This window comes from Malus domestica, chromosome 11, assembly GCF_042453785.1.
Source record: "Malus domestica chromosome 11, GDT2T_hap1".
NCBI classification, from domain to species: Eukaryota; Viridiplantae; Streptophyta; class Magnoliopsida; order Rosales; family Rosaceae; genus Malus; species Malus domestica.
Genome location: NC_091671.1, coordinates 6,922,362 through 6,944,045, shown reverse-complemented (window position 1 = coordinate 6,944,045; position 21,684 = coordinate 6,922,362). Strand labels below are relative to the sequence as shown.

Sequence of the window (21,684 nt, the reverse complement as noted above, 5' to 3'; positions counted from 1 at the left end):
GCCATTCATCAATTAGCTAACATCAATGGCTTAAGTTTTAAAGGTCTTTAACAGTATGCCAACAATTATGAGTTTAATTACAATGAAGAATATTAGTTTACACCTAAAATATCTCAAACGACGAGATTAACTTGCATAAAATAGAAAATAGATTCAACGTCACGTGATGTTCTGGTCTAATAATCTTCAGTCAGTCTTAAAAGGATAAGCAAAGGAAGTAAATAGAAGTGCAGTTAAAACAAAATATTAATATAGCATTGCCCAAGAATGTCTCAGAAAATCAAACAATTAAAGCTTACAACCATACCATACACCCATCACTGCAAAACAAAACGCAGATTAAGCAAAATGCCTTCAAAGGCAATGAAATTTGTAAGGTAAGGAGTCTCCATCGCCCGAATAACCGTCCGATCTACCGCTTGCCAAGCAAGCATCCTACATTGACTCTGCAATCATGCTAGAATCCCTGCATCACACTGCAATCTTTATCAAACATTTAAGCTCGTTAGGAATCATCGAACAAAATAACCAGGTTTTCGCCATTATTCGTATTATTCTTTTATGTTGTTCTTGTTCCTTTGTAAGGCTACTATGATCACATCAGGGTGCTATTCTTGTTCCTTTACGACCCCGTCATAGATTTTTAAGCAAAGAAGTGTATTTCCGAGACAAGTATTGGTTCAATGGCGATTACATTTCAAACACAGCTGACAAAATCAATCAAATTCAAACATTTCGGTGCTTATGTTCATGTACAGGCTAAAGCATCTAGAGTAAGGACAGTTGTTGAAAGCAAGGATAAATTTTCTAAGCGATTTCCGAAGTTGTGTTTTAGTATTTAAGTTGCTATATTCCGGATTATACAAGGGAAGGGTTAGCATTAGGCAGATATTATTACGTGCAATAATATAAAGAATTCAGGGTTTGAATCGTGCCTAAAGTTATTCATAGAAATCATGGTAATACTGTTGAACAAAACTAAGATTTGGTATACTGCATTCACAATCGAAACTAGGAAAGAGAAGGACGAAACACGCCATTTCTTCCCTTCCTCTACCACCCAAACTTTGATGGAAAACAAGAAAATTAAAGTGGTAGGTGAGAGTGAAAAGATGTATTGTCTAACTTTTGTGTGTGTGTGAGAGCGAGAGAGAGCGAGAGAGACTATACAGGTATTAAAATAGACAAGAATATTGCTACCAACATAGAAAAAATAAAAATATTCGAGTTCAACCAGCAAGGCTGCCTCAAAAATTCAACATAAACCCAAAACTATACGCATGGAAAATTGATAGGAAGTGTTTGCTATACCCCAAGGGGACAATAATTGCAAAATTCATTCAAAAGCCAGCATACAAACAAAATAAAATTTATTGTTAGTGAACGTATAAGACAAGCATTAAGAATGTGGTGTGCTTGGGGTGCTGCCCGCCAATGGCAGGGGTGATGGTAATATAAAGAAAACTATCCTGACTCGCTCTTTGCTTTGTTATTCCGTACAAAAGGATCCTGCCTAATTCACTAATTCGGGGGAAGCTACTGAACTTTTATATTTGAAAAATATTTCAGGAGGGATCGTAATACAAAGAAAACTATCCATCAAACTGTCCTGATGCAAAATAATTGATGAGTCATGATCCCTAACCCTAACAATCCAAGTAGACATCTTTAAATGTAAGCCTGTGGCCCTTTAAAGTTAGGATCTAAGTATATGCCTAGTGTATAGAAGGTTATCAGATTTTACCAGTCTCCTAAGGTTTCCTAAGATTTATCCTACTGCTTCGAAAGATGAAAATATACTCTTCGTAAATATGTAGAAACAGATGAATCCCAACATATCAACAGGTTATAAAATCAACGCTGAGAAGCAAATTTTGCCAACAAACACAACCTTACCACCTCAAAAACAGATGACAGAGTAAACCTTTTCCGCTAAACTTTCAGCCCTTATGGAGTCTCCTTCGCCAAAAAAAGACGGGTCGAATTGAAAAGATCTAGTATAGAAAAAGAGAAATTCCACCAAAAAGAAAAATCAACAACAAAATCGACCTTTCACGCTAAAAATTACATGACAGTGTTAAGAATAAATAGTCAAGTCAGTAGTAAAACAAATAACAATAACGATAAAAACTGAACTTAGGAAATTGTAAGCCTTTCCCCAAACGTAAAACAATAAGATAAGATCTACAAGGCTTTCCAAGATTAAAAGGCTAGCCAACTTAGTTTTGGTATTTACTTTACCTTTTATTTGACTTGTTTTATCTTTATGTCTTATGCTGATTTCTAGATGATAGTAGTGCTTCTACTCCTAGTCTTTTTAATTTGTTGCGCTAGTTTTGTGAGTTTGTAAGTAAGTTTTGGAGGCCCAATTGAATAGTGAAGTAATCAAGGCTAGGATGATGTATGTAACCCTAGTATATCTACCCTTACGAGACTTTTCATGCTGGTCTGTTATTCCGAAAATTAGACAGTAATCTTTCTATCTTTTTAAGGATCTCATTGTTTTCTTTGTTGTTTTGATGTTGTTCAGTGATCACAAGCCACCAACTAGCACATTGTCTTCTCTACTCCCTAGTGTGTTTTGCTGTGCTACAGCAAATAGACAGTAGCTTCCGCTTCTGTCCTACACCAACTAGCACAAGACCAAGCTGCAGAATAATATACAGATGAATTGTGCAGACCACATTCTTCAATTAGGTTGACGATATTCCAAATACTTGTCACTATAGTTTATCAGCTAAACAAAATATCCTTCAAATAAATGTCGATTCACAAGCCACCAAAACAGTAAATAATATAATAGATGCTGCAGTCCAACAAGCAATATCACGAGGCCGTCTCTGCTAACTACTATAAAAAAGAAAAGACTGGATATATGATTTATCATGGCTCCAACATACCTAATTCCTTAAATTCTATCACTTTTTCTTAGAAATCAGATTGCAAAATCCTGTATAATCTAAATAGTAAAATGTACTCCAGTCATTGCCTTCTATAAGCCTATACAATTTAAATATTTAGTCTTGAAGCCTACTGTGGTACTAAAGAATAGAGATAGACACTTATTTCTCTCTAAGTTCATTCGCATTACAGAAATCCTCATCTTTTAGTAAAAACTACTTTAACACTTCCAACTTACTGGGTAAAATTATGACGAAATGTTAGTGATAACTAATCTGCTTAATGTGGTCGGTCCACTCTCTACTAGATTGAAGACCAAGGATCAGGTTGATTACACAATATCATACTATAAAAAGTTGCCTATAATAGAAATGATGAAGCAGGTCAGAGGGCACAAGTCTCCTTACATTTAAAACAGATATTCTTGTAGAAACCGAAATGAAACGATTGACAATAATGTAAAATTCACAAAGTTACCTAGAGCATAAAGAAAAATGCTTAGTTTAAATTAGCTTCAATGTTCAAGGTAATGTCCTTGTTTCAACCTTTTGAGAGCTATTTAGCAATGATACCCTTTATAACCATAAGTACATATCTGAGAGCAGTAAAACTAAACTTAATACATTGCCGGTCCAGTTGAATAAACTTAATATATAAGATTAAGAGAGTCAAGCATACATACCCATATGCTATAAACCAATGCCATCTCAATGGTACCAAATGCAAAAGGAAGTGATAGCAATATACCACTTTTGGATTGACAATGACAAGGTCAACAAAAAACAATCCGAGTGAAAGTAGAAAACTTGAGAGTCAAAAACAACAAACTTAACTGCCATTGAACTCCAGTTCCAAATACCATCTCCATTAACATGGCAGCAACCTGAAATGACAAAACTAGCATAAACCACCCCGAATCTAGAAAAAAGAGGCATGGAAGGGTGCATCACCTATATTGCTAACGCAATAATACCAAAGAAACAATTGGTCCCCAAGTGAAATGCAACCATAGAGATCCACATTGCAGCACACCATCATCCATCAATGCTTTTCTCCTCGGCCTTCAAAGCCGGACTTTTTGACTTATTTGCACCCTCTACCAAGGACTGATCACCAGAGGTTCTACAAAATGAAGAAAAAGAAAAAAACGAAGCATCAGACTTCTTAGACAAAGATTGAACAGAATGATAATGTTATAATCAAAATCAAATATGAAGCGAATCAGTAACTTTTTTTTCTTTTATCAAAAGCCAATAAGTAACTATGATGTGCTCAAAGAACTTACAGTTTCTGCTTTTTGGCATTCTGCTTGATGCTTCACACCATTTCCATCGCCATCTTCTGGTGTTCCCTTGTTTGTGAGTGCAAGTCCAAGCCTTCAACTGTTTCACAATCAACTTTACATATCCGGCACCATCCCATACTAGCTGGTTTCCTTTTCCTTGAGTGATCAAAAGACTCTAGATCTCCCTGAAGATATAAACAGCATCGAAAAATTGGACCATAAATCAAATACAATAAAATATCACAATGGAAGCTGTATTAACAATGAAAACAGAAGAGCATCACTTAACACATACAGATACTTGAAGTAATACTTAACTGTGTAAGCTCCATCAGTTGGAAATCTTTGAAGTGAAAAACTGCTCCTAAATCCAGGTTCACCAAGACGTGGATGACTTGGCCTGTTGCCTCGAAATGATTCAAAGTTCCCAGGCCCAGTCATATCTCCTAGGCGTGAATGACGATCACCAAAACCCATAGGTTCTCGCAAATGCAAATGACTATGCAAGTTCTGAGGACCCAAATGATCTCCCCTCCGAGGATGACCAGGGTGCCCATCAACAGTTTGCATATTACCAGGGCCCTCAAACTCACCCCGACGAAAATGACTAGAAAAATTAGAAAGCCTACCTTCGCGGAATGAATTTCCATGTGGATCACCAAACCGATGAAATTCCCTTCTATCAAAATCATCAGGGCCAAAGCCTCTAAACCCATGAGATGGGATGCCAGGGTAATCTCTAACTGGGCTTCGGGGAGCCAAACCATCCATAAGGTGTCGTCCAACAAAATCTGGATGACTGCGAGAAGGCTCCATTCTTCCAGTATCTCCAGCAACAGGATCTGTATTCTGACCAATATCATACTTGGGCCCATGAGGTCCCCTATCAAATGGCCTTGATGAAGAATTCCCAAATTTTGAAACAGGGTCAGAATCCAGATACGAAGGCCTAGGGAATCGCTTGAGATCATCTTCAAACTCTACCCGGTCAATACCACGAAAAGTTGGATCTACCGGGAAGGGATTCAATCGCTCGTCTGGAAAAGCCTTGAACCTTTCATCCCTCAACCCATGAGTTGATGAGGGGTCAAGGCCTGGAGTTCCATTCATTCTCAACATATTTGGGGGGATTCCAGATGGCTGTCCAATTGCTCCCTGATCAATTTGAAAGGCAGGCCGCTGGTGACCCCTAGGACCGTCAGGGCCATATGGTGCTGCTCTTGCCATCATTCCACCAAATGGAGGGCCTCCAACAGGTTCACCTTGCATCCTGGGAGCCCCTGTATGGGAAGGAGGTAGTACACCTTGAGGACCATAATGACCTCCCCCCCTTCCAGAAGATGGTCCAAAACCTGGGTTGGCACCAGGTAGCTGCAAATGCTCGGATGGATGAAAAGGTTGTCCGGGTACATGTGAAGGTCGCTGAGGTCTTAAATGAGTCCAGGGGTGCCCAGGCCCCTGTGTATGATGTGGAGGTCCTGGAGGGGGTGCACCAGGCCTTTGGGGGAGTATAGTAGGTCCATGATGTATTGGTACAGGATGTGAGGGTTGTGCAGAGCCACCAGCTTGTACCTGACCAGTTGGAGCTGAAGTAGATACAGCTTGCGAACCCTCATCCTTCTGCAACCTTTGACCCTGTTCTTCACGAAGTTGAGCTTCTTCCGATAAGATTTCTTTTGCAACCTCAGCTACAGCTTCACCCAACTTACCGTTACTTGAGTGCTCCATAGTGCTATCCACACCTTCTTTCTTCAATGTTGGGTTACCTACAAACTCTCCATTTTCAAGTGCATGGAAATCTGGATCTGCCCCCAGCAAGCCCCTAGATTCTGGAATCTCCTTAGAAGATGTATCCCCCTGATTAGGTTTATCTTCACCACTAGGTTTATGCTCATCATCAGCGGACTTCATACCCATCTCGGAATTGACATATTTAAGTTCATCGCCATTTGCAACCTTCTGATTTGATGACTCAGATTCTTTCTCAGTTTGCCTTTCAGACATAGTTGGCCTCGAGTTTGCTCCAGATTGCACTGGGTTGTTTGTTCTGACAACATTATTCTGATCTGTAGATGGATGGTTTACAGAAGGATGCATTGGCCTCACTTGCCCAGCAGTTTGTGCGTAGGGCTGAGGTTGTACTGCATGACTTGGCATCATAGGCCTTCCTACAAGATTAGACTGAGTATGTTGAATGCCCTGAGACAATGCAATGTTCTGCTGAGACTGCATAGAGGCATGATTATGTTGAGGGAATGAATGAGATTGGCCCTGCGGACGTAACTGTGTAGATGGTTGCTGCTGTACGTATGCCTGATGGTGGAAATATTGCTGAAGCATCGGTTGTTGAATTGCCTGCATAAGCGGGCGCTGGTAGACCAAATTTCCAGGTTGCTGAGCATAAGAGGGAACTGGCTGCTGTTGTGCAGGTTTGATGTTTTGGACTTGACCAGGTGAAGGCAACAAAGCTGGCTGCTGCTGGTTTGGAATTGTTGTAAGAGACGAGGGTGGCCGCACAAGTGGGGGTTGTTGAGGGAGCTGACCCTGTACTTGAACATGAGTCTGTAACTGAGAGTGAGGCATGCCTTGAGATTGCACGTGCATGGTGTGTTGTTGTGGGGCTCCTGACTGCACTGGCTGGTAAAGGTGAGGTGGGGGATACGAGTTATTTCCAGACACAGCATGAGATGATGGATGTGCCTGAGGCTGGACAGCAGCATTCATGGGCTGAGAAGGGTGAAGTTGGGGTTGGTGTTGAGCTTGTGCCTGTGGCTGAGGTTGAGACTGAGAATGGGAATGGTGCTGTGGGTGGAGCTGGGCCTGGGTATGTTGCTGAATTTGGGGCTGCTGATATGGAGGCACTTGCACCTGTTGAGGATGAGGTTGTGAATGGGGTGGAGCTTGGTAATATGGCTGTTGCTGCCCATGAGCTGCTGGGTATGTCTGCACTGTAGGGTGGACTTGCTGCTGTTGGTTGGCTTGTACCTGATTTTGAGTTTGAGCCGCAATAGGAGCCTGGCCATTTGGAGGCTGAATTTGGGGTCGTGGTTGAGCTTGAGCTTGAGAAATTGGAGGCTGTAGCGAAAGTTGAGTTTGGGGCTGAGGTTGCAAGTATGTCTGAGGTTGATTCTGAACAGTCCCATATGGTGGCTGAGCCTGCTGTGATTGTGGAACCGCTGGCTGTTGATATGGATAGTAGTTCTGATATTGCTGTTGATATGGGTCATATCCAGGATACTGCTGGTAGTACTGTTGATATGGTTGCTGCTGTTGGTACCATTGGTCAGCAGACGGCACATCCGCTTGAGATTGAGAACTTGAGTTTGCTTTCTGATTTGGATCAGATCCAGGTGCAGTTGTAGTTTGAGAAACCAAGGCCTGAGATGTAGGTATTCCTGTCTGAATCGCAGCCTGGGTTTGATCAGCAGTAGCTGCTGATGTGCCAGAAGCTGAAGTGTCTAGAGCACTCTGTGCCTGCTGCGCTGGCTGCACACCCTATAATTGAAAGATAACCATAAAAATCAAATAAGTCTCAATTCCAAACGGTTGAAAATTTAAAAAAAGAAAAACAAATGAAAATACTTACAGGGCAAGTTTGCCCATGTTCCTGCACTTGACGATGTACAATTTGGACTCCACACCTGTTGCATACTACAGGGGAATTTCCAAAGGCACATCCAGAACAATGAGGTGTGCACTCGGATAATGGTCCCTGCCATGTGCATCCACTCCTGTGGAAAAGGCAATGAACTGGTATTTTTCCAATGGTTTCAGCGAGTGCCTTATTTGACTCAGTAAGTGGCTGCATTGATTGTGTCAAGGTTTATCAATAAACAGACAAAAAAGATAAAAGATTTTGCTACAACCAAGGTTGTATAAGGAAGGACCTTGGCATCTGCTTCTGTCACTAAGTAGCCGTCATATGGGCAAGCCTGGGTGGTGCTCACAACGTATGTCAAACAGGGCTTGCAGTAGAGATGAGTACATTGCGACTGTAGCGCTTCATTTGGGTAAACAAGCAGACGACAAACCGGACAAAAGTACTCCCCGGCAAGAGACTGGATATTCAATATGCACTCGTTATCAAATCCCATGCCGCCCTACCAATTCAGCTTCAACGCTATAAACCCGAATGAGCACAAAAATGGTGAGCCCCGAGTGAAGATAAAGAAACTCATTCTTCCATCAGCATGCATGACTTATTCACTTCAAAATCATATAACAAATCCTAATACCAAAAAAATGACCAAACGCATAGAACAGGGACGCATAAATGCAAATCCAAAATGTACCCATCACTCTATTAGCATATGGTAATAATTAGAAAATCGCATTAAAACAAAAAACAACGAGAATCCCAAACCTTTCGATTCGTACGAAGAAGACAGGCCGAAAATAATCAAAATTCGAGTTTTTGTTCGTTTTCAGATTCAGACCAGTGCGGTTTCAACTTTCACAAGTCCAAACTGATTAAATTCAACACTTAAACATAAAGATTTAAACTTTCGTTTATAAATTTCCAATTCCCAAACTTTCTCAAAGAGAATTTCGGTACCTGGGAGTTTCTCTAATGTATACCAATTCGATTCGAGACCTTAAAACCCTAGCCCAGCTTAAACCTGTAAAAAAAAAAATTAGGAAAATTGAAAAAAAATAGAATAAATCTTAGGGTTTTCATGAACAAAATGTTGTGCGTGAAGAGAAAGTAAAGGCAGAAATCGAGTGGGATTACAGTTGGCGCGGATTGGTCGAGAAACGCAAAGACTCGCTGGGCACAAGAGAGATGCTATTGCTAAGTGCGAACGGAAGCGCAGAGGAAGAAGACGGTGCTTATAAAACAAGTGTTGCTTGAGTCCTCGGGATTTTAAGGATTTTAATTTTTTTAATGAATCAGGATTTTAGGTGATTTTTTTTTAAAATTATCATATATTCAATTATAATTTTAAGATAGTTTATTAAAATTTTTAAAAATTTGTAGTATTTAATTAGGATTTTAAATAAATTTATAATATTTCAGGTATATTCAATTAGAAATTGATTTTAAAGAATTTGAGAAAGTTGAGGAATTAGAGGAAATTTGAGAGCTTTCGTAATGTATTTTAAGCATTAACAAATCTCACATTTCCCCATAAGATTTTAAAGAAATTGAATCAAAATTTTATATGGAATATCTACAAATCAATTAAACTCCATAAAAATTCATGAATTTATAAATCTATTAAAATCTCTCAAATTCTCAATATACCTCCCTTAAAATGGAAATATAACTTCAAGATAGATTTTACACATACATTTAGGGGGTGTATTCAATTGGGGTTTTGAGTAATTTTAATTCTTTTAATGAATATAAAGGTATTCAATCAGAATTTTAAGTGATTATCTGAAATTCAATGGGCATTTAATCAGGATTTTAAGATAGTTTATTAAAATCCTTAGAAATCTGGGTGTATTCAATTAGAATTTTAAATAAGTTTATAACATTGAATTTAGAGAATTTGGAAAAGTTGAGGAATTAGAGGGAATTGGAGAGATTTTGTAGTGTATTTTAAACATCCGTAAATCTCACATCTTCCTATGAGATTTCGAGGGAATTAAATCAAAATTTTACATAAAATATTTACAAATCAGTTAAACTTCGTAAAAATCCATTAAAACTTCTCAAATTCTCAATTGAATACATCTCCTTAAACGATCGAAAATAAGATTGGTGTGTGACAGATAAAAATAAGGTGTTACATTTAAAAATAAGTGTGTGAATAAAATCGTTTCTAAATTTATTCAATGAGAAAAACCTTCAGTCACAACTGCATCTAGCACAATCGAATAAAAAATATTTATAGTAATAGTGAATAAAGACCTATCCAAATATAGCATCATGAATAATGTGACCAAAGCAACTAAAATATCAGCAAGAAAATTCAACTTCAGAAAAATATGAGCCCAAGATATAAAAAAAAAAAAAATCATGCAAGTAATCTAATGTTCTCAAGAACTTGTTTGGGGTCATATTAACTTTTTTCTTTAAAAATAATATACAAAAAAAAAAAAGAATTGGTCCTTACACAAGTTCATTTTTTATCTAAATTATTTTTTTTAACAAACGATACAATAATTCATACTAAATTCATCTTAATTACCGGATAGAAATCGGATGCAGATCTCAGGTGTAAAATGAAGCTCTTGAACAACTGAGCTATAAACCACTTGTAACAATTAAGGTTTATGGACTTAACAATTAAGGTTTATGGATTCAACAAAGTTTGTTTTATATACAACCCTCATTTTTGTTGACGGCACCTTACATACTTAAAGACTGTACATCTATTTTTTTAAATCAAAATCTATTTTAATAGACCTCACATACTTTCCAATACTACCCTCACACTAATACAATGATAATCTTGTTTACAAACAAGTCAAAGATTCATTATCATCCCACATGATGAACGTTTGATGTTTTTCAAGGACTTGATGAAGATACCATAAATTTAACTATGTCTACTTTTTTTCAAAACATTGTAAAAAGATATTATTTGCTTCAAATTTTCTCTCTTGCGCATGGATTTTGTGCATGAGTTGTGCATGCCTCGATTGGGTCCAATGACGTCATAACGGCACCGCCTGCCACAACAACAATCTAATATCATAATGGGATCCATGATTGCTCTTCAATTCTTCATCCAAGTTTTAGATTTGGTCCCAAACTTTCATCATAGTTTAGATTTGGTCGTTTAACAAATATTTAGAATTTGAAATGTGGGACGCATATATGTGCCATATCATGAAACTAACTAAATTTTTGACAAAAGTTTATGGCAGGCACAGTGGTGCAAATTTTGATAATTTCAAGGACAAATTGTAAACTAATGTGAAGATTCAGGCACCAATTCTAAATTTGTAAGTTTTCTTTTACATGACAATATATCTTATTCAAACAAAAATTCAAATTGTTATCAACATATTGAATAGCTAACTAGTGTAACTCACGTCTACTTTGTTTCTTGATTTTTTCATCGGAAGTGAATAATGTGCCATCCAAATTTCTTGGAATAGCCAACAGCCGATTAAAAAAATTCGAACGATTTAGTTATTGAAAGTGTAATATTGGATCGTACTCCATTACACTTTGATTCTGGTTTGATTTGTCCTCTATGTTTATTAACAGTTTGGGATCCGAATAGATATTAACATATTGCTACAAGAAAGGATGTGCTGTCAACTTATTCAAGTAGTATCTCTTATAAGACACCTGCGAAGGTTGTTAACCTTAAACTTAACTACTCCGAGTCCTGGTGTTCCTCTCAGCATGGATTTGTAACTGGATCGTTAATGTTTATGATAACTGACAGTGTTAGTAAGGCCTATGTCTCCCTTCTTTGGCGTTTCTGTTCTAAACGAATTGCAGGTACCTTTCTCTGACATCGAGTCCCAAACTGTTCATGTTGGCAAGGAGGAGGTTAGTCATTGCTTTCGTACTTTTTCTTCGCTGCTGCGTTCTATGTTCTCGATTTTCAGATTCGTTTGCACTTCACGCCTGAGATATCAAAACCATTCATTTAATTTTTTTTTTTTTTTTTTTTTTTTGCTTCTGGTTTTTAAGCTTCAAAGTATTTTTATATGGTGTTACTGTACTATTCTAATTGTTGTTTCTCTCTTGTTTTGTTATTTGCTGCAGGCTGTTCATCTTTTGGTGACTTCATTTCTTCGCTGCGTTCTTGGTTCTCGATTTTTAGATTCTTTTTCACTTCATGCCTAAGATATCGAAACTATTCATTTAGTTTTTTTCTTTTGCTTCTAGTTTTTAAGCTTCAAAGTATTTTTATACGGTGTTACTGTACTGTTCTAATTGTTGTTTCTCTCTTGTATTGTTACTTGCTGCAGGCTGTTCATCTTTTGGTGACTTCGTTTCTTTTCCGTGACTCTGCTTCCTTGGGCAGCCAAGGACAAAGAACAATGACTCCAGCTAGGTCATCTAATATCTGGAAGATGATGATGCTTTCGTTTCTGCAAACTGGAATTGATCGGACCAGAAAATGATACAATATTGTTTCTAGTTTTTCAGTACCGTTGTATGTCCTCCTTTTGGGGTTGCAAAATTATTATTCTATATATTTTTGGTAATCTAGCGATATTGCTCGTGGATTCTGTTGTCTTTTGAAGTTAGTGCCGACATTTTGGCTATCAAATTCTATGTATCAAAATATTTTTCATATCAAATTATGAGAGCAAGTGAACATGGGCGAAGACGACATTCATTCGAGTTAGTGCCGACATTCATTCGAGTCGTACTCTTCACTATGAGAGCAAGTGGACATGGGCGAAGACGACATTGAATTCGGAATTTGTATGATAAAATTATGAGATTGTACAAGGAATCTCAATTATTAAAGAATGGTGTGAGGTCCACGTTTTTGGTATTAACCGAGGCTTTTCCTTGAGAAGTTCTTACCGACAAGAAAATTTTCAATGTGTTAGAAATACAATTCGATATACTAAGTGTAATAATATAATTTGTTGAACACTTCAAGAAAATTTAACAAATTATATAATGAGAATTGTTATATCGAGCTGTCTCTTGAAAAAGTTTCTCCTAACCAATACCTTTCTTTTCCTTTTTCCTTTTCGTTTTTCCTTTTTCCTTTTCCTTTTTCCGTCTTCCACTCTCCTTCGTTTTCTCTGTTTTTCCACTCATTTTCTCTGTTTTCCACGCAGACCTCTGTCTCTCCTCCCTCACGCTCTCTCTCCCGCTTTCACTGTGCAGAGCACTGTACACACACTGTGCACAGCCCTCCCGGCAAACCAAGGATACCACCAGCTTCTTCTCGTCCTCACGAACCCGAACAAGCCACCACGCCTTGAATTTCCTTTCCGATCGTCGGGATCGAAGCTCAGACTACTTTCCGACTATTTTCCGTCCAAATCCCGGCGAGTTAGCCATTGTGAAGGGTACCAATCTGTTCGTCTCGTTACAAGGTATGATTTTGGTTCTTGAATCATTCAATTTGGTTGAGAAATGAGAAAGTGATGAAGCTAGAATTATATTCGGCGCCATTTTGCATGCATTTTTACACGTTCTTAGCATAAGCGCGGTAGGATGGCTTGCGTCACCCCTTGAGTGTCAGCCAGCACGTGGCCATCCCTGTGTTCAGAGTACACCGGAACCAAGGCGTGTCAAATATTCTCCTCCCTCACGTAGCAACTCTACCGCCACCTTCTTGTTACCATGTATGAAAGTTTAGAACGAATCAAGCTAGTCACTCAAAAATAATGAATCAGACTTCTCATAAAATTGAGAAAAGGAAAAAGTATACGGTTCCCACATTTTAATATATATATATATAGACATCACACTCGCATAAACTACACCTTTGAAATTAATTCTCATGAAAATTCCTTTTTACATATCAAACACATTCGCACATTTCTTTGGCTATTATTTTGGAATTTGCTCCGACTTATGGGTATCTGCGGAATTACCTTCGTCTTTTCGGTTTCTTCCTGAAAGTGAAAAGATACTTTTGTGAGGGTGGCTAAGTTCTCTCAAAGGATTTTTTTTTGTTCATGGCATTGAATGCTTGAGTTCCACAACTGAAGTGCCTTTCTTGGTAAGTTGCCCTCCAAATATAGCTTCATTCTGCGATGCATCCTTGTTTTGATAGAGTTTACTTGTAATGTTGTTGAGCTATTTTTAAATGTTTAATCGGAAGTTACTTCTCTGTATGTTATATTATGTCTTATGGATTTTCACTTTGTATTTATATTCAAGTTTGAAGCAGGGAAACAACTTTTAAATAATCAGCCCCCGTTTCGCATCCATGGCTGCTCAATCACAGAACAGTTTTAGCTTGAAGGCAATGGTGCACAAGGACAGTAACAGAGTTCTCTTCGTAGAGTCAGATAATTATTTTGTTGATGTTCTCTTTAGTTTCTTGACAATGCCTATGGGGACAATTGTTAGGCTTTCTGATAGTCATTTGCCTCCAATGCGAGTTGGTTGCATGAACAATTTATATGCAAGTGTCGAGAATATTGATCTACAGCTTTTGAATACTGAAGAATGTCGTGCCATGTTGTTGCATCCTCGCAATGCTGCTGAATCCCTTTTAAGGTGCCTCAAATTGAAAATTGATGATAGTGAGCCCATGCATTACTTGTGCGATAACCAGTGTTGCGCCTTCTATAGAAACAGTTTTAGTTATTATGCAAGTGTTCCTTGTTGTGGTTGCGGCAAGCTGATGGATCTGGGGGTCAATTTTTTAGTAAAAGGCGGTCGAGTTGGTGGGGTTTTTGTGGATGGGCTGGACAAATTTATAATTAGTGATGATTTACAAGTGATGCTCCCGTTTACTTCTGAGTTCTCTTCTTATCTTTCGAAGTGTGGAGTCGTGGATCTAAATGATATCGAAGAGCTGACATTCAATGTAGGAGTTGATGAGGTAATTATAGGTCAATATTGACAAGTTATCTAATCTTTTTAGAACTGAAACGCCAGGGTTGGTTTCTGATCTTTGTCTTTTGCTAGGTTGTGAGTCTGCTAATGGGTTCGTTGGTCTTGAAGACACCATTTACTGAAACTCTGCTGAAGCCTAAACCGGAATCCCAGTTGGTTGATATCAATAAAGCGCGTGATCAAAAAATATCTATAATTTCTAAAGTGGCTAGAGGCACCAATGATACCAAAACAAACGTTGTTGTTAACCTTATAGTTAGCAAATCTACTAAGAGGGTTTGTTATGCAGAAGCAGGGGCGGATTTTGTTAATCTTCTTTTCAGTTTCCTTGCTGTTCCACTTGGGTTTATACTAAAGCAGATGGCGGATGATTCTTCTTGGACAGGATGTATCGATAACTTGTACAAGAGTGTGGAAGATATTGATGGGAAATACTTGAAGTCAATTGACCACAGAACAATGCTGCTTAATCCCAAGCTTGCCCAAGGTTTTAGCTATGCTAACTATCCTTTCGGGATTGAAGAAGCCACTATATACACCCCTATTAAATCAGCAACACCAATTTTTGTTGACCCCAAATCTCCCTATCATGAAGGGGGATGTGTTGATGAATGTGTGGTTGGATGTGTTGATGGATTCTTGAAAGGTCCAGTGATGTTCATGGTAACTGATAACCTGATCGTACGACCCCTATCACCAACGTTTGGCTTGTCCATTCTGAAGCAATTGAATGTGCCGATCACTGACATTGAAGTGCAAACTGTGAATCTTGGCAAGGTGGAGGTGAGTTACGATTTTGCAATTTCTAGTTTACTGAATGAACCCTTGGTTTTAAATTGTCCTTGGAATTGGAAACATTTGTTTCTCCATAGACATGCCAATACACAACCTTTGAGCATCAACTCACTTGTTTGTACACTCGATCCATTGCCCTTCCTTCGTCTTTTCAAATTCTTTATGAACTGTTGATGGTGGCATGGTTTTCTATTGTGACATTTTATGTCTCATTTATTAGTTGATATTTTTATTTTTTTTTGTTTCTTCCTGCAGGCTGTTTGCCTTTTGGTGGCTGCCCTCTGTTTTGATTCTCCTCTAACTGGTTTCTCTAGGATGACAGATCAAGAACAATGAGGATCATGATTGCTTGTTTATCTTAGAATATGATGTATCATTTGTTGTAGACATGAGAAGTTTGAGGTGATGTTTTGCTGTATGCACTGAATCTATGAATGGCCCATGTTGAAGTGTTCAAAATATTGATCTGTAGCATTTCCGAACTAAGGAATGGCCCATGTTGTCGTCTCCCCGCAACGCACCTGAATCCTTTTTAGTAGTTACGGAAGTGTTCGCGAATTCATTGCAGTAGTTGTGGTGAGCTGATTGATCTGGGGATCAGTTTGCAATGTGCTTACAGTTTGCAGCACTTTTACTGGCATGGAAGGCTCTTTGTTTCCAATTAGCCTTTTAAATTTCAAAAACTGGATTTTGATTGTTAGTTTTCAATTTAATTTTCCTCCTCAGTCTTTGGTTTTGTTCTTCTTTGTTTCTAATTAGCTTTTCTCCTTATGCCCAAGTCCGAGTACCCTCTCGGTAATTTAGATTAGACTTTTATTTATTTATTTTTTACTTTTAAAAAAGAAACTAGCTAGTGGTTACCGTTATGGCAGTGTTAAGAATCGAACTCAGGACAAGCCGTGTGAAATACTTAAAAGATCTAGGATTGTAGATTGTAGGGAAAACAAAACACACAGGAAAGATATAACTCTACACAAGGTTTTCACTGTGATTCACACCCTCTACAAAGAGAGGCTGCATGTATTTATATTTACGTACTTAATACATCAGGAATATGTTGCACGTGGTGCATGTGTTTGAGGACCTATAAACTAACAAGCAGTCCATGCTGCACATGCTGAGGACAAATATAAAATTAACAAGTCCATGATCATCTCCATGCTGCCCGTGCCTGACTTGTCGAAGACCACATGTGGAGATAGAAAACTGATATATAAAACTGACAGCCCATACTTCTTGGTTCCCACATTCAAGTTCTAACTGTGCGTCTAACATCCCCCCGCAAGCTAACAGAACGAGAAACGACTGGAAGCTTGGACACCAGCATTTTGAAGCGTGCAGAAGACAAACCTTTTGTACATAGGTCTGCAACTTGATCTTGGGAACATCTGAAATTCACTAGCAGCTCTCCACGAACTACCTTTTCTCTCACATAATGATAATCAACTTCCAAGTGCTTGGTGCGTGAGTGAAAAACTGGATTAGACGCCAGGGAAATTGAGGAAATATTATCACACCAAATCGTAGGACAAGCAAGATTAAGTTGCAAGTCCCTGAACAACGAACGCAACCAAGATATTTCAGCAGCAGTGTACGCAAGTTGTCTGTATTCGGCCTCAGTGCTAGAACGAGACACTGTCTTCTGCTTCTTTGAACTCCATGAAACTAAGTTCGAACCCAAGTAAATACAAAAGCCACCAGTAGAATGTCTCGTGTCCGGATCACCGGCATAATCCGCGTCTGAGAAAGCACTGAGTTGCATTCCTCCTGGTTTATATACCAGGCCATGATCATACGTTGCCTTCACATAACGTAGAATCCGTTTTACAGCCATCCAATGAGTAGTTTTTGGGGAATGCATAAATTGACACACCTGGTTAACAGCATAAGACAAATCTGGCCTTGTTATTGTCAAGTATTGCAAGGCACCAACAACACTTCTGTAAGTTTGAGGATCACTGTGGGTCTCACCATCCCAAGCACTCAACTTTTGTCCACAGGGAACTGGGGTAGAGATAGGTTTAACATCCATGAATTTGGTGCGTTTCAAGAGATCAAGAGCATACTTGGACTGATCCAGATGCATATTGTTGTTGAAATATGTTACTTCAACACCAAGAAAGTAATGAAGAGGCCCCAAATCCTTCATCGAAAACAACGTACCAAGCTTCTGGATTAAATGATTCATTTGAACTGGACTATTCCCTGTCAGCAAAATATCATCTACGTAGATCAAAAGAATCAAATAAACCCCACGATTTTTGAACACAAATAATGAATAGTCACACTTTGAAGCTTGAAAACCCAACTGAAGTAAAAATTCGGAAAACCTTTGAAACCAAGCACGAGGTGCTTGTTTAAAACCATACAAACTTCTCTGCAGTTTACAAACATGAGTTGGGCATTGCTGATCGACAAACCCTGCGGGCTGTCTCATATACACCTCTTCTGCTAGATAGCCATGTAAAAAGGCGTTCTGGACGTCCAGTTGACGAACATGCCATTTATTCGATACTGCAAGACTAAGAACCATCCGAATAGTACTATGTTTAACCACTGGGCTAAAGGTCTCAGTGTAGTCAATCCCTTGTTTTTTATGGAAGCCATTGGCTACTAACCTTGCCTTATGACGTTCTATGGAACCATCTGCACGCCGTTTTATTTTATACACCCATTTGTTAGGAAGCAAGTTCATCTGAGAATGATAGGGCACCAAACTCCATGTCCCACACCGTTGCAGGGCATTGAACTCTTTTACCATTGCATCTCTCCACTCCTGATGTTTTACAGCCTACTAAAACAAGTGGGTTCAACAAGGTTGTCAGTAGTAACAACATGCAATGCATATTTAGGGTTTGGTTTACGAACACCAGTTTGGGAACGAGTAGTCATTGGATGATGTTGCTGTGATTCTTGCACGGACTCACTCACTGGTTCATTATTTGGGACACATGAAACTATTTCTTGCTCATTTGAGGGTCCTATGGCTGATGTAGGTTGTCTAGGATTTTGGGGAGACACGTTGAGATGATTTGGAGATGGTGGAGGTATTATAGGTTGGCTAATAAGTGGTAGCAGCAATGGAGATTGGTTAGGATTAATTTGTGGGTGTAACACAGATGCTGACGCAGGTGGAGGTGGAGTAGTGGGGGGAGACACGACTTGAGGGAAAGCATTTGGATAATTAAAAAATAAATCATGGCAAGATACAGTACCGTTATCAACGCATTCCACTGAAGGTGTGAGTTCCTGGAAAGGAAAAGAGTCCTCGTCGAATAGGACATGGCGAGACAAATAAACTCGTCTCGTGGATAAATCCAAACATTTATATCCTTGATGATCCAGCGAATACCCTAAAAATACACAAGACTTTGATTTGGACTCAAGTTTATTTTTAGTATACGGTCTCAACCAAGGAAAACAACGACTCCCAAACACTTTGAATGACTCATATTTAGGCTTTTTGTGAAACAATTTTTCATAGGGTGAAGTATTATACAATACACGAGTAGGGAGTCGATTAATTAGATATGTTGCCGTTAAAAAGGCATCAAACCAAAATTTGGAAGGAACATGAGCATGAGACAACATGACTAAACCAGTTTCAACAATGTGACGATGTTTTCTCTCAGCGAGACCATTTTGTTCAGGATGTTTGGGACATGAAACCCTTTGAGAAATTCCATGTAAAGCAAGAAATTGACTGAATGCATGACTCTTGTATTCTCCACCTTCATCACATTGTAGAGTTTTAATTGAACAATTAAACATATTTTCAACTTTTGTTTTGAATTTAACAAAAATCTCGAACACTTCTGATTTATTTTTCATGGGAAAAATCCAAGAGTATCGTGAAAAATCATCCACAAATAATAAATAATAACGAAAACCTTCATTTGAAATTACTGGAGAGCACCAAACATCGGAATGTAAAAGTTCTAAGGGAAACATGGAAACAGACTCGGATGAACTGAAAGGCAACTTGGAACTTTTGCCTAACGGACAAGACTGACAAAACTTGACATCACTTGTGCCATGAATTGGCACTTGATTATTCAAAATTAAAAACTTTATGATTGTAGAAGCAGGATGCCCTAGACGAGAATGCCACTTCTGTGCAGAGACACGGACGCCTACAAACGCTGAAAAAGGATGATTGGATACTCCACGGCCATTTGGAAATGGGTACAACCCATTCTCACACCTCCCTTGGAAAAGCGTCCTCTTGGTCTTGAGGTCCTTAACAACAAAATAATATGGAAAAATTAGAATGTAGCATTTGTTATCTAGGGTAAATCTATGGGCAGAGATAATATTGGTAGAGGCTGACGGACAATGTAAAACATTCTTAAGGTTAAATGAGCAAGAATTAGCATTAATTTGATTTGAACCAGAGTGAGCAATAGCGAGTCCAGTATCATTACCTACACCACCAATGTTTTCATTACCGTTGTACTTTTTAGGGTTAACCAAATTCTGGAGATCAGGTGTGATATGTGCATTAGCGCCTGTATCAATTAACCACGAACCATTTTTCTGACGGTTCAAGGGGATGGATGAGGAGGCCATTGCACTGAGACGCTGGGCTGGAATGCGTCCTTCGTATGCAACATTCATGCGCTGGTAACAGTCAAGGGCAGAATGCCCTTCTTTTCCACAAATCTGGCAGGTTATTCGTCCTCCTCCACAACGTTCCCCATTACTGGCAGGAACACGTTGGTAATTATTGTTGTTGTTGCGAGGACCAAAGCCTCGTTGGTTGACACCACCACGGTTAGACGGAAAGCCAGCTCGTCCACCACCACGAGAACGTCCACCACGTCCTCTTGCAGCTACAAAGGCATTCACAGGGGCTGATTCAACTAGTGAAAAAATTTGTTCAGCCATTCTCCTCTCTGTAGTTAGGAGAAGAGATTCAAGAGTAGGGTACGTGATCGGAGTATCACGTGCCTGTGCTGCATTAACCGTCATTTCGAACGCGGAACCTAGATTATTCAAAATGATTTGGACGAGTTCATCATCGTCCACAGGCTTACCAACTAGAGCCAAATTGTCAGCAATGGCATTCATCTTATCAAGAAAGTCAGCAATAGATAAATCACCCTTCTTACATTGGAGTAGTTCATTTCGCAGGAAAAGAATTCGATTCTGTGAAGAAGAAGCATACCTTTGCTCCAGTGCTTCCCATGTTGCACGAGCTGATCGTTTGCTTGCCACAGTAGCAAGGACAGAGGCTGTAAGGGAGCCATTGATCCAACTCAGGATCATTTGGTCTTGCTGCATCCAAGTGTTGTAGGCGGGATTGACAGTGGTGCTTCCAGCGAGATACTTGGATGGACAGACAACGGAACCATCCACATACCCCATAAGATCACGGCTCTTAAGGATTGGAAGAATCTGGGCTAACCATAACGGATAGTTAGTCCTATCGAGCTTGATGTTGACAATGGTAGTCATGGACGAAGACATGTTGATTAGAGCAGTTGCAGGTGGTGGGGTTTGCTGGGAATCAGGGAAGGTGTTGTTGTTGTTGGAAGACATGCGGGAGAAAAAAAAAATTATGGATCGTTTGTCGTTGGACTTAAGAGGCTCTGTATACCATAAAAGATCTAGGATTGTAGATTGTAGGGAAAACAAAACACACAGGAAAGATATAACTCTACACAAGGTTTTCACTGTGATTCACCCCCTCTACAAAGAGAGGTTGCATGTATTTATATTTACGTACTTAATACATCAGGAATATGCTGCACGTGGTGCATGTGTTTGAGGACCTATAAACTAACAAGCAGTCCATGCTGCACATGCTGAGGACAAATATAAAATTAACAAGTCCATGATCATCTCCATGCTGCCCGTGCCTGACTTGTCGAAGACCACATGTGGAGATAGAAAACTGATATATAAAACTGACAGCCCATACTTCTTGGTTCCCACATTCAAGTTCTAACTGTGCGTCTAACAATACTAACATAGAATTCGTCCTCAACTATTAAGCTACCTCGAGTTGGTTTCTGGCGCCTAATATAGTGGGAAACGCCTTTTGTTGTGAGAAGAAAAAATAAATTATTCACACACATTAGGATTTAGGATAGTCACCAAATCCAAAAGGCGTGTATCTCATGTATATATATGGTCATCTACGGTTTCAAAAATACAATTTAGATTAGACTGTTGCTCAAATAAAAAAACAATTGCACGTATAATTAATTTTTATTTAGTCCATTTATAAATCAAATACAACTGTATATAG

At 38.9% G+C, this 21,684-nt stretch overlaps 2 protein-coding genes and 1 long non-coding RNA gene across 11 annotated transcripts; 2 read left to right on the top strand and 1 right to left on the bottom strand.

Annotated features, from left to right (window-relative positions):
- Positions 1-233: 233 nt before the first annotated feature.
- On the bottom strand, positions 234-9,050 carry LOC103419211 (uncharacterized). 6 transcript variants are annotated; one of them, XR_003766634.2, is made up of 9 exons: positions 8,919-9,050; positions 8,742-8,805; positions 8,074-8,306; positions 7,773-7,988; positions 4,505-7,681; positions 4,187-4,371; positions 3,875-4,023; positions 3,735-3,784; positions 234-1,994 (listed from the first exon to the last, which is right to left on the bottom strand). XR_003766634.2 is itself a non-coding variant. In XM_008357339.4 (7 exons), exons 3-6 carry the CDS (start codon positions 8,278-8,280, stop codon positions 4,219-4,221), a joined length of 3,753 nt encoding a protein of 1,250 aa, XP_008355561.2. In that variant the 5' UTR covers positions 8,281-8,306; positions 8,742-8,805; positions 8,919-9,050; the 3' UTR covers positions 234-4,023; positions 4,187-4,218. The 6 variants fall into 6 exon arrangements, 2 of the variants coding, with proteins under 2 accessions (XP_008355561.2, XP_028944138.1); XR_003766630.2 differs by having other exon boundaries at positions 3,735-4,023; XR_003766631.2 differs by having other exon boundaries at positions 234-3,784.
- A 2,370-nt stretch (positions 9,051-11,420) lies between these two features.
- LOC139189208 (uncharacterized) lies at positions 11,421-12,437 on the top strand. Its single transcript, XR_011572872.1, has 2 exons — positions 11,421-11,642; positions 11,862-12,437. It is a non-coding gene; the product is annotated as an uncharacterized lncRNA (long non-coding RNA).
- Positions 12,438-12,761: 324 nt separating this feature from the next.
- Positions 12,762-16,156, top strand: LOC114819468 (uncharacterized). 4 transcript variants are annotated; one of them, XM_029088301.2, is made up of 4 exons: positions 12,762-13,159; positions 13,953-14,622; positions 14,709-15,419; positions 15,687-16,156. In XM_029088301.2, the coding sequence occupies exons 2-4, from the start codon at positions 14,002-14,004 to the stop codon at positions 15,765-15,767; spliced, it is 1,413 nt and encodes a 470-aa protein (XP_028944134.1). In that variant the 5' UTR covers positions 12,762-13,159; positions 13,953-14,001; the 3' UTR covers positions 15,768-16,156. The 4 variants fall into 4 exon arrangements, with proteins under 4 accessions (XP_028944134.1, XP_028944137.1, XP_028944133.1 ...); XM_029088304.2 differs by having other exon boundaries at positions 12,895-13,159; positions 13,963-14,622; XM_029088300.2 differs by lacking the exon at positions 12,762-13,159 and adding an exon at positions 13,673-13,791.
- Positions 16,157-21,684: the final 5,528 nt, after the last annotated feature.

Excerpts from the sequence above, each read along its gene's own strand:
- LOC114819468 (XM_029088301.2), top strand. The coding sequence starts at position 14,002 with ATGGCTGCTCAATCACAGAACAGTTTTAGCTTGAAGGCAATGGTGCAC. Across the intron at positions 14,623-14,708 it reads TCAATGTAGGAGTTGATGAG|GTTGTGAGTCTGCTAATGGG; the intron begins GTAATTATAGGT and ends GTCTTTTGCTAG. Across the intron at positions 15,420-15,686 it reads TGAATCTTGGCAAGGTGGAG|GCTGTTTGCCTTTTGGTGGC; the intron begins GTGAGTTACGAT and ends TTCTTCCTGCAG.
- LOC103419211 (XM_008357339.4), bottom strand. The coding sequence starts at position 8,280 with ATGGGATTTGATAACGAGTGCATATTGAATATCCAGTCTCTTGCCGGG. Across the intron at positions 7,989-8,073 it reads TGACAGAAGCAGATGCCAAG|CCACTTACTGAGTCAAATAA; the intron begins GTCCTTCCTTAT and ends CAATCAATGCAG. Across the intron at positions 4,372-4,504 it reads CAACTGATGGAGCTTACACA|GGAGATCTAGAGTCTTTTGA; the intron begins GTTAAGTATTAC and ends TTATATCTTCAG.